General features: G+C 38.9%; 1 protein-coding gene across 1 annotated transcript; it reads left to right on the top strand.

The window, feature by feature from the left end:
- The first annotated feature begins 9,506 nt into the window (after window positions 1–9,506).
- LOC147444020 (uncharacterized) lies at window positions 9,507–10,295 on the top strand. Its single transcript, XM_086528059.1, has one exon. The coding sequence runs from the start codon at window positions 9,507–9,509 to the stop codon at window positions 10,293–10,295; it is 789 nt and encodes a 262-aa protein (XP_086384185.1).
- Window positions 10,296–13,446: the final 3,151 nt, after the last annotated feature.

The raw sequence follows: 13,446 nt of genomic DNA, 5'->3' as shown, positions 1-13,446 counted from the left end.
CAACCTCTACATAGACTTATAGTGATGTTTTAATGGACAGATGAGTGCAAGGAATCATTTAAGAAATTAAAAGATTTCCTTGTATCTGCACATTCATATTGATGCGTCTGCATTTGCTATAGGATGTATTTTGGCTCAACCAGGAGAAGGAGCCATGGATTTCCCACTCTGCTATTCCAACCGACCACTAAACAGTGCTAAAAATAACTACACAACCACTGAAAGAGAGGGTCTTGGAATGATTTATGATGCTAAGAAATTTTGGCATTATCTCCTCGCAAATACGTTTGTGTTTTTCAAGGACCATCAAGATTTTTTATACCTTGTCAAAAAACCATGCAATATAGGGTGAATCATAAGATGGTTCATCATATTGCTTGAATTTGAATTTACGATAGTGGTTAAAAAGGGGAAGATGCATCTTAGAGAAGATCACCTTGATTGCCAAATGGCGAAGCTCCAGGGGGAGTGGATGATGATCTCCCAAATGCATATCTCTTCAATATAAATGGTACCTAAGTGTTCCCAAGAGATCGTAAGCCTATTATCACACGATGGAGAACTCGATAAAATTGACCAAGACCGTAAATGAAGAACGAACCTGCAAGCTAAGAATTTTAAGTTAATTGGCAAATGTTTATACAATCTCGGTTCCAAAGGTATCCTACGAGTGTGCATAAACCCAGAGGAATACGAGGCCTATTTCCTAGAAGCACATAATCAACATTTGACATTTCATTGTTCATCCACAAAAACTTTTCAACACTTGCAACAATTGGTACTGTATTGGCCAACTATGCATGTTGATGCTCATGATTATGTAACTAGTTGTGCCAAATGCAGATCAAGACTACAAATAGAACATGCAACACTATTTTAAATAACAATTATTCCAGAATGGAGTTAATACATTGTTGACTTCTTGGAGAAGCAAACATCTCCTGAAAATACTACCTGAGTACGGTGGAGAGCGATAGAAATGGAAGCTCGTGATTTGACTTTGATTGAAAATCAGCTTTGTAAAAGAGGAAAGGATAACAAGCTTAGTCTGTGCACCACAAAGAGCTTGTACATTCCACTCCTGGAAAAAACACATGAAGGAATAAGTGGAGGCCATTTCTCAAGGGAAAAGACATCAAAAATTGTCCTCACCTCTGGAATATGGTGGCCAACATTACATATGGACGCGATGCTAAGAAACTTAAAAAGCGAGGGACAGGAGCTGTGAAGCTTACTACATTGGATGGTGAAGAAATGCCCAACTGGATTAGTGGATGTGGACTAAAAAAATTTCATCTACCACTAACCCCAAACATGCTTCTTAAAATCCACAAGGAGAAGAAATGAACACAAGAGAAACACCAGATTGTTGCAGAATCTCAAGCAGAGGCCAAGGAAAGAATAACAAAACGTCAACTTCTTCAACAACAACAACAACAACATGGACCACTTTTGAAGATTAATTCCATTCAAGTAACAGACTTTGACACAAAGAACATGCAAGATCCCAAAATTGTTGTCAACCGAGGACACAATCAAGTGGAGGGGACATCAATGCTTGATTTAGGTGCTCAAGGTAATCTAATCTCCTACAGCCTTTACAAGAAACTTCAACTTGACAATCAATTACAAGAGACAAAACAAAATCTCCACAGTTATTTAGATTACTTGATCAAGGTAATGGGATGGACAATGCTCATGGTCCAAGTTAATCAATATGTCTATTCACACAAATTTTATGTGGTAGAAGATAAAAACACACATCATGAATTATTGTTAGGCAACCTTGGCAGCGAAGGTATAATGTGTAGCTTCAGTGGAGCTACAATATAATTAATATCAAATCCGCTTTCAGAGAACAACAAGTTCCTTTTTCTACAATAGCTACAGACAAACAATCAGTAATGCCCTTGGCAAAAAAAGGTAAGAAACCCTTACGAACGACCATTGTCCAACAATGGGTTTCAAAGAGACCTACAATGTAGGAAAAGAAAGTCAGTATGGCAAATACTCTTAGCCACAACGTGAGTTTAACGAGTCATAAGAAATCAATGGGAATTTACAAAAGCGTACCACTACAACATACTCTACACAACAAGGCTATCAAACAGATATGGATCAGGAAGGATCAAGTCACAAGGATTGAGCAAAGTCAATTCACAGATAACTCTCCAAAGACATCCACTACAAACCACAAGTTGAAACCAAAGTTCCTCCACAAGAAGATATGGGTACCAAAGCGATTACTTATGGCCCAAAGTAAGCAGGAAAAAATATGGACTCCCAAACAACAACCTAAGGGACTTCCTCAAGTACACGTCTTCAACAGACAACCAAAAACATGTTTCCGTCCAACCTTACCCACACTTGAGATTTGGATACCTAAACAACAAATAGCCAAATCTACAAAGGTGATGAACAACCACATGGTTTCACCAACTCTGTTGACTATCAAAGCAAGAGCAAACATATTGGAGATCTTATTATTTCACCGCCCTCACCAAGGTCATACTTTCACGAGAAACTTCAACATCGAATGCCAATAAGCATCATGCTTATATTTTCCTCTTGCACATCATTAATTTTTTCATACATTGCTTGCATATAGGGCCGCATTACATGGCCAACATTGGAAACTTCTTGATTCCCATACAGAGCACTTATCCTCCGGTGATACACCATCGTCTAGGAGGACTTCGACTAGGAAGGGGGGAGGCATTCCCAATGCGAACCCAAGTGTAAAAAAGGACACTGTTTTCCACGACTTTGTGGGTTTTTTGTGTTTGATAGCGAGAATTTTGGTAACCCGAGTATATATGCCCTTAATTAATGTGTTATACAAGAGACAGAAGACAAACACGAAGATGAGCCTCTAGGTGTATGTATATATGTAAAAAACATAGTTTTCATGCTAAAAAAGTGAGAAAAAGAAGCAATTCTGCCAAATTTACAACAAATAGATGTATATAGTGGTTTATTCAGCTATTATTTAATTATCTTGATTTATGGATAGTTTTTGGGTCAAGTTAGCTATTTTCTTTTATTTTTGTTAATTTAAAAAAACCAAAGTAAAATAGAAAAAAGCAGATGAAATAGCGACATGGTCACAAAAGAAAAATATGGGAGAGATCAGTAAGTGAACGACAGCTTATGGTGAAGACGGGGTGCAAGTATGAGAAAAGTTGCGAAAAGCCGATTTGGCCAGTTTTTGGACGAAATGACAAATTTTCCAAAAACGGAGCCCAAGTGAAGAAATTTCTGAGCCTAAAGTACATTTCACAACAAAATAAAGGCACATGTCTAATTTGGTAACAAGTGGTCTGGGAAACCCCGATATAAGTTTATTTGGGCCACTTATTAGCTCATTTTCACTATTCACAAGGAGAGAGAGCTTGCAAGACCTAGAGCGCGTGGACCTTCTACGACTCCGTACTATGCACATGATACACCGACCAGCACTAGACATGAGAGGTAGACTCGTTACTATGTACTCTTCTTGTTCTATACTCTCTTTGTCACGAAATACTCCAAAAAACGGCAATGTGGCATCACGGGAAAGAAACCGAAATGGGGCCATAACGATTCAACAATTGACCCGGCAGCTATAAACCTTAACAAGAAGTTAACCCTAACCTAAGAGAACACCTCTATGACCTCCAATGCGGGTTTAGGTCAACCAAAAAAACCCCAACCTCTTTGGGTACGATAGAAGCTGATCTAGAAGGGATCGCTGAAACGATGAAAAACTCATAGGAAGTTATGTCTCAAGCATGTCTATAAGCCAAGTTAACCTCCTCCCGAATCTACCATCAAAAAGTGGACCAAAACATCGAGTTAGGCTTTGGATACGCAAAGCGTCATTTGGTTCTCACGGCCAAGCAAGGTGTCTGTTTGCCACCAAACTTCACAGGCATCATTGACATACCATCGACAACCAACATCTAAGGTCAAACATCAAGAAAATTTTTTGCTGACCATCTCCTCATCAAAAGATGCTATTTGAGTGACAAATCGCCAAAAAGGGTATCTGTAAGTTCAAACAATACATCAAAGCCATGGAAAGGTGTCCTATTGCCTCCACATGCATGAGAGATGGAGCTCAAGAAGAATTTTTGTGGGAAGACATCCTCAAATGAAGAAATCTCTTTTGGATACTAAAATCCAAACAGGGAGTTTCTAAGCTGAACATCTGACTTTTTAATTCAAAAACTATCTAGTAGGGCCTAGGACACAAGCACCAAACATCCCAAGGCATCAAACTCACTTTTTATCAAGGGAGACACCATACGTGTATGATGTCTCACAGTCAAATTTTGCACAGAAAACACTCACTTGACTTCACCAACCCATTTTGCATACCCTAAACATGGAGCACATAAGTTCATAATATTTGGAGCCAATTAAGGTACTCAAGACCCAAAAAACGCAAAGTTTCAGCCTAATCCCATAATTTGACTTTGGACTTATAAAAAATGCTTCAAATCAAGTGAGATTTTACATACAACATGCACATAGCCTATACATCATATGCCTATGCTCAGAAATACATTTTTCAAAAGTAGACATTATACACGTATAATGTCTATACCTGTCACAGAGGAATTATGCCAACACTCCGAACATCCAGAATTGTAATGCATATCACGTATAGCCTCTACACCAAGATTGGACAACTTTGGGTATGTTTTGATTACTACTCACATCAATTTCAAATCAAAGTGGCATAAACTGTTCCTGTGACCTTGAGCTCATGAGAACTAGTCCAATTTCATATTTGCACCTATCAGAGCCATACACACATCATGAGCTACCTCTACCACAAATTTAAGCCAAAATTCCAAAGTAGACATTATATGCGTATAATGTCTAAAAGTCTTGAATTGACATGATTTTGTGATTTTGGAAATTCTGACTCTTTTTTCACATCATTATGAGCTCCCAACACATTTTCATCACATTTGGATGTCTTTTGACCTTCAATCACTAAAAAAAACAGAATTTTGTATGCAAAAACCTCTTCAAGATCTTTGACACCAATTCACAAGCTCAAATTCAAATCAGAGATCATGGACATCATGTACAAGCCATACACAACCTACCTATGTAGTCTCAAGCTGTTTTGCATCAGTAGACATTATACACGTATAAATGTCTCATCTCTTATACAAATGCCAAACTCCACATTTTTCATTAGAAGCATGTTCACCATATTATATAAAGGCCATGCAGTCAATTTGGACAAGTTTGAGCAAGGTTGTGACCACTTGGAGCCCAAAATCAAAAAATCCCGGCAAAAGAAACATTCTATGCCCCCAAACACATGATTCGTCTCCAAATCAAAATCTGATATGATCAAAGGATTTCCAATCACCTAGGGATGCTATAGATGAAGTCTGGGTCAAAAATCTCAAAAGAGATATTATACGCGTATAATGTTTCCAGAAGGCCAAATGATAATTCTAGAGAAATTTCTCACTTCCAATGCCCTTACACCATCAATCTTAGGCCAAAATCCAACTCTCATCAAGTTCTGCATATGTATACCCATCTAAACCCAGGTTTTGAAATCCAAAGCTCTATAATTGATTATTGGCTCCAAGCACATGAGGAGAAACCCAAATCAAATTCTAACATCATAGGAGGCTATACCATGCTAATGCTCACTTACACTTTAAATTTGAGCCAATTTGACAAAGTAGACATCATATGCGTATGGTGTCTCACTAGCCTAAAAATGAACCCGAAGACTAACTTGACCCCCTGTTAGCCTTTATAACATGATTACGAGAGCATCTACCTAGTTTCACCCCATTTGAGCCTCATTTACTCAACACTAAGCCAGAATCAAGCTTCAAAGCATGTAGGGAGTTCCAATGGTCACAACTTGTCCAAATGACATCCAAACCAAAATTCAAGCATATATCCATGATGTGCATGATAAGAGCTATGCACATATGAAATATTATTCAATCCTGAGCACACTGCCAATATATGCGTATAATGTCTCATAGCATAAATCTGCACCCAAAATGTAATTATGACCACATGCATTGCACCCTAAGGCCCTAATTAGCTTGTGTTTTAATTTTGAAGTCATTTGGATAGCTAGAAACTGAGAAAATACAAGATTTTGTAAGACATGTCTAACTTTTGTACTTGGAGTGCCTGCACGATCAATGGAAGCTAGTAAATCACCAACAAAGAAGAAAAGGATGTCCATGAAGGACATTATTGCAGCCAACGATCCTTACACACTACCAAAAGAGACACTAAATCCGACCAACACTTGGGTAGATGAGGCCACACTAGAAAGGGAAGATTTGGTAGTGTACCTAGGTACCTTCAAAGACCCGCAAGGAAACACAGTGGATATCCCAATGAATCCACAAGAAATGTTAGGATATGCAAAGAAAGAAGAAATCCTCACCCAGTTGGAAAGAGCAGATTTATACAACTTCTTCACAGCACCATCAGCGGGTGTGAATATGCGGAGAGTCTACGAGCTAGTTAGCTCAATCCAGAAAGACGGCAAGGTAGTGATTACTGCTTTGGACAGACAAAAGATAGAGACTATGATTACCACCCAAACCATAGCAGATTCATTGGGGCTCCACAATAAGGGAAGCTGCGTTAGAAAAAGAAGAGACAAAGTAAAGGTCTACTCCAAAAAGAAGCCTAATTAGACGTTTGAAGACTTGTGGACCCAAGATCTCCAAAGATCTGCAAGCTCTACAACCAATACTTCCATGTTTGCAGCAAGAGACCCCAAAAATACACAACTCCTCCCCATGCAGTGGATACTACCATAACTTGGGCATTAAAAATCATTATGCCCAAAGAAATAAATTACGCCCAATATTTGCATGAGCAAGTGGTCAGCTTGGGCATGGACAAGCCAAAATACAATTGAGGGAGAGAAACACTAACAAAGATTGTATATGAAGCCACTGACACTAGAGGACAGTGGCCAAATCCACCAACATAGAACAAGTGGTTCAAGTTGAAGCCAGATACAAAAGATGAACCAGTAACTGCAGTGGCTCCACCAGTCACCACACGACTTTGGAGAAGGCTAGAGTCAGTACCAGAGGAAGAGCCTATGGCACCTCCAAAGAAAAAGGGTAAATAGGCAGTGACCAAAGAAAGAAGGCCCAAAGAGACACACAATCAAAAAGCCACTTGGATTGAGAGGTTGATTGAGTAGTTCAAGGAAGAATGAGCACTAAACGGAGATTTTGAGGAGTACTAGGTACCAGACCCAGGAAAAGTCGATGGAAGCTCCTCCAGACCTCTACAGGATCAATTCGATTACTACATTTAGGCATATGAAGAAACAAAAATGGTTCTTGAACAACAAAATTTAGAGCCCTTCACAATGGAGAAGCTACAAGACATTAAGAAGAAGCTAAAAGAAATGCCAGAGCCGCCAGTTAAGAAGGGTCAAGATGGTGACCAAGAAAAAAACAAAACCCCACCAACTTCACCACTAGGCTCCTCCACTCCTCCAAGTCCAAAACCCTCTACACCCCAAACACAACCCTCACCAGAAGGGACAAAAGAGGCAACACCTCCACCAAGAGACAGGGAAAAATAAGAAAGAGACACCTATGAAGACCTCCTCCAAGCCGGATACACAATGGAAGAGGCTTCAACAATTGTTTACGGCACTCCAATTCCACCATGGGCTGCTAGATAGGAACTAGAGAGACAAGATATGCCTACTAAATAGATAAGAGTTGATAGATCTTAAGAACCATAGTTAGATCAAGAAATGCAGAGAAGAGCCCAATAAATGAATCCTCCATAGCCTGGAGTGCCAGGGGTGGTCCACATCCCTCAAGTGCCACGGAGGAAAGAATAAAGGATGAACAACAATAGCTTCAGAAAGAACATGAAGAGCTCCTACGACAATTGGTTACACTGCAAGAGATGTTGGTGGACCAAGCAGAAGAAGCTACTAAAAGAGATGTGCTTGCTCAACAATAGGTAACAGAATTACAAAGAGAAATAGCCAAAACAAGGAAACAAGAGAGAGAGAGAGAGAGAGAGAGAGAGAGAGAGAGAGAGAGAGAGAGAGAGAGAGAGAGAGAGAGAGAGAGAGAGAGAGATTTCTTCTCTTTCCTACGCGCTCTACGGGACCTCCATTGAGAAAGCGACACCGCCAATGTGATAGCAACACCTAGGGATTCTGGTGTCATCGTGAAGCGAGCTCCTATGTGCTTTTAGGTGAGTTTTCTTGCAAACCGTGTGTCCGTTTGTGATTTCTTTATACCTATGGGTTTACGACGAGTAGAGCTATGGATTAGGATAATACACAATGAAAAGTGGTGACCTGTACTTTACTACCTGTCTTTATATGCGATTGTCGCACGAGGTGGTTTGAGGTAGGATATCAAGTCGTAGTCCATAGGTTAATGATCTCTTAATGAGGAGAGTGTGTCCTGTGAGTTTCATGACATTTCAAATGCGTTTGGTCTAGTTTCGGATAGCATGAGCATCATAGGTTGATTTGGTTTCACTAGTGTATAGAACATTTAGATTTGATTTTTTCGAGTAGAGATTGTCTTAGAAGGTCGAGAAGGTGCTTGACATCCATCTTTTTGTTTCCACGTGCCTACGGGTTGAGCTTCATCCTTGGCTGAGATAGAGTTGTTGGTTTAGTTCTCGCTATGCTAGCGTCCGCTCGTGGCTTATCTGCCAACACATCTCAATAATGAATAATCATAAAAGCATCATGAAAAAACTCCATGAACAAATAATCATCTTAATCATCTAATGAAAAACAAACAGTACAAAAGATTTGTAATCACCATGAAAATATGTCATGATATCATGAAACAACTCTATAAAGAAATAATCATCTCAATAAAAAACAATCCATACAAACGGCTTGTAATCACCATGAAAACGTGTCATGATATCATGAAATAACAATCTCAATAATAAATGATCATAAGATCTTATCATGAATAAAACTATAATTTTTCAATATCCATATATAAAGAATTGATATGAATTAATAAATCATAATGAACATGAATTAGCAAGAATAAGAAAATCATTAAAATTATAAATCTTTGATATTGTGGTGTGTGGTCGTGTGTCCGACCACGTAGTGTGGGAGGACACTTCTGCTGTTCTTGGCATGTATCCTTTCCAGTGCTCAATATAAGGAGCTGCCTCACTCGTTGAGGGCAAGCCTAGTTTGGTCCTAATCCCGTGTACACCACATTGGTGGAGACGGCGGGCACATGCATAGGCATAGGTAGTTAGGGTCTTCTTGATTTTCATCTTCTTGCTTCATTTAGCGATGGCGTACCCCATAGAGCCCGATTAGGCTGGAGTGTCTCGTGTTGTGTGTGAGATCCCACAACAATCATCGAACCCCTGATCTCAATCTTGAAGTCGCCCTTCAGCCCCGCTAGCTAAACCTCATAAATGATACAAAACGCTAAACCCCGCAGCTAGAGACGCCATGGACACCTCTGCTTTAGGCGCAGCTGCTGATGGAGGCTCCGTCAAGCTGTAGTTCGTCAGAGTTCGACTCTAACAAGGGCTCATCGTCACCATTTTCACCAGAGCCTTCGACCTTAGCTCCTGCGTCCATGATGCCCATGTCCACTGCAGTCATACAAGAAGCTTTCCAGATGAACATCCCCAAAGCCATGCCGAAGAGAAGCGAGCAGTGGACTGCCATGCAAAAGTGGTTTCCCATGGCACCCAAGTCTCAGGAATCCACTTTTGCGGAGTCAGAGCACAAGATCCAGAGGACCCCCACGTCAAGAAAGAAGCCTGCTTTGAAGCATGTTGCTACTGCAGTCCAGACTGCAGTTCCTGTTCAAGCTGCAGGGATTCAGATGCAGTACTATTGGCTTGCATTGTTGGCCAGTTTGCTAGAGAAGGGCAGTGTGGACAACCTGATGACAAATGTCAGCATCTCTGATGGTGGCACTCATAGAGCTGACCAGGGAGTTTATGGCCAAAAGAGGCATGCTGTTGTTTCTGCCTTCGCTCCCTCTGTCATTCCTTCTCTTTTCCTTGCCCATGCACATCACATTGCGCTGGTTCCTGAGCTTCCTCTTGTCCTTGATGATTCTATCAACATTCTGGAAAAGACCTCCTCTATGGTTAAGGTGCTCAAGATGATAGCAGATCATGAGGGTGTTCCTCTCACTAAGTCAGAATTGAGTACTATTTCACCCAGCAAGGGAATAACAAGTTTGTTACTGCGCTTGGATTTTCGTGATTGTTTTGAGCAGCGGGATCTTGAAGCAAAAACTTTTCATTGTGTTTAGTGATACTCTTTTCAATGTTAGATCAAGCATGTAGTTGGTTTTCAATAAAGCAAAACACACTCACACCAAACTCTGAAGTGGATTGGAGATTTTATGTCTTAGTCATTCCTCGTCTAGCCATTCACATTGGGATAGCAACCTAGTGCGTTGCCTATGTCGAGAGATTTTCTTGTCGAGTCCTCGGTTCGTTCTTCCTCGTCTTGTCCATTACATCAGGATAACAACCTGATGTTTGCATAAGCGAGATGTCAAGTTCCATGCCTTGATCATGTTCGGCATGATGTCGAGTCTAGCCCCTAAGATTAGTCCCAGCCCCTAAGCCGTTGTATGATCACTCCCCCCAGATGAGGAGTTGGAGTTGATCCCTTCCTGTCGAGTCCATTCTCAGCCCAGATTGTAAAAAAGATATCCATCTTTTTCTCCCTAAGGGGGGAGGTGTGGTGTGTGGTCGTGTGTCCGACCACGTAGTGTGGGAGGACACTTCTGCTGTTCTTGGCATGTAGCCTTTCCAGTGCTCAATATAAGGAGCTGCCTCACTCGTTGAGGGCAAGCCTAGTTTGGTCCTAATCCCGTGTACACCACAATATCTATAATAAAAAGAGAAAAATAAATCATCAAAATATAACTCTTTGATAAATCATTAGAATATAACTGTTGACATTTGCAAAGAAGAGAAATAATATGAATTTTAAATGCATAAGTCTCAACATCGACTGAAAATTATTGAAAGAATTGGCAAAATCACAAGTATTTGTGATGTAGCAAAATACGTCATTCAAACATAACACTTTGATATCCAAATGAAAAGAATAAAAAGAATTATCCAAATATAATTCTTTGAATACAAATAAATGATCGAAATTATAGTAACTCTTTATGAATGATCAAAACCATAACTCTTTAATATCTACGATACATACAAATTGTTTTCTTCAAGTAAAACATCATACATTAAATCTTTGTGTGAAAAAGAAACTTTCAATATTAAACAAAAGAGAATCTTGATTTCATGCAACTTTTGATATTAAATATTAAAAAATCTTGCTTTCAAGCAGCTATCAATATTAAACAAAAGAAAATCTTGATTTCATCTTTATCATAAATCATACACAATAAAAAAATAAAAGCAAAATAAAAAGATCTAAAGTGATATGACTTTGATCTAATTTGATGTAAATTTAATATGCTGAACTTTTGATCTAATTTCTTTTACAAAAGTCGAATTGCATATGATACATGAAAAGAAAACCCAAGAACCATGCAATAAAAAGAAGAAAAAAAACTCAAAACGTATCAATAATTGAATACAATGTAATTTCAATCTAATTAATTCTTGATCTAACTACTTTAATGCAAAATCAAATTGCATATGATGTATAGAAAGTAAATCAAAGATTTCTAAGAAGAAGCTTAACGCAAATATATTCGAAAATATAAAAGCCCTTACCTTCTGATAGTTTTGATTAAAAACATGTTAAAAATAGTTACCAATTTATCAAAAGTTTTTTTTTTTGGTGTAGAATTTGACAAATCTGTCATGACGAGCAACTTCAGAACGCCCCAAAACCTTAAAAACGACTCTTCAAACACTGAAATCCGAGTTTCGAGCAGAAAGTTATGACGATTTTATATTTTACTGAATTGCATATTTTTTATGTCGACTGGATCCACGGGAGGTAAAAAACACCATACTTGTGAAGAAAAAGAAACCACGCTCTGATACAATGTTGAGAAGATAGAGAAAGAGAAGAACAGAGAGACAATACACAGAGTCTAATGCAACCCCAAAAGTGTGTAGACTATGTACACAAGATGGTATATATATAGAGGGGACCGAGAGCTATATTGAGAGTAGCTTCACATAGAAGCTCAACACATATTGCTTATACCCTCCTCGCGCACAACATTAATTTTTTCCATGCATTGAATGAGTATGCATATAGGGCTACACTACATGGCCTACATTAGCACAATGTTAATACCCATATACAACACATAGCCTAGGGTGACACACCATCATCTAGGAGGACTCCAACTAGGAGGGAGGAAGGCATTGCCAATGCGAACCCATTGTGCAAAAAAGAGATATTTTTTTCTATTATTTTGGATTTTGGTGTTTTATTATGAAAATTTTTGGTGAACTAGAGTACTTATGTCCTTATTTAACTTGATCCTACAGATATATATATGAGAAAAAATGCCAAAAATGAGCCTTTAGGTGTGTGTATATACGTAAAAATACATTTTTTTTGAGCTAAGATATGATAAAACGGAGCAATGTGGACAAAAAAATTACAAATAAATCTACATAGTGGCTTATTGTATTGTTTTTTTAATACTTTGATTTATTGGTATTTTTCAAAATTGATTTGCTATTTTTCTTCTTTTTTTCAAAATTTTGAAGAAAAAACAAAGAAAAATATAAAAAAGTAGGTGGGATTGTGGCATAACAACAAAAGAAAATTACAAGGGTGATCAATAAGTCAAGGGAAACATATGGGGAAGTTGGGATGCAATTATGAGAAAGTTGCACTCGAAAAGTATGATCGGATCTGTTTTTGGAAAAAATGATAAATTTTTTGAAAGTTGGGCAAACAGAGTCCAAACTTAGTAATTTTTGAGCCTTACGTGTATTTTGCGACGGGATAGAAGCACATGTCAAATTTTGTGGCAAGTGGTGCCGAGACCCCCAATATAAAAAATTTTGACCCACTTACTAGCTCATTTTCACTATTCACATTTACAGAGAGCTAGAGAGACCTAGAGAACGTGGATCTTCTATGGCTTTGTACGATGCCCACGACACATTGATCGGCACCAGATATGAGAGGTAGGCTCATCAACATGTGGTCTTCATGCTCAATGATAACTCCAACGCGAAAAACTAACAAAAGCGGCAATGCGACATTGACGGGTAGAGAGCAAAACGGGACCATAACTCAATGACCACTAACCCTAGGCTAAATGATCATACCCATGCCCTTCATACCAGTTTAGGTGAGAAAGTAAAAACCCTAACATTCCCGGGCCCTGCAGAAGACAATCTTAGACAAGTTGCCAAAATACACGAAACTTCATGGGTAGGTGCCCCTTGAGGTTGTCTATAAGCGCATCTAACTCACTCCATAAGAAATCTACCAAAAGTGGATCA

Source organism: Adiantum capillus-veneris, chromosome 13 (genome assembly GCF_014529385.1).
Source record: "Adiantum capillus-veneris isolate H3 chromosome 13, ASM1452938v2, whole genome shotgun sequence".
Taxonomy (NCBI): domain Eukaryota; kingdom Viridiplantae; phylum Streptophyta; class Polypodiopsida; order Polypodiales; family Pteridaceae; genus Adiantum; species Adiantum capillus-veneris.
The sequence above is the reverse complement of the archived record's forward strand: the minus strand, read 5'-3'. Positions and strand labels throughout refer to the sequence as shown.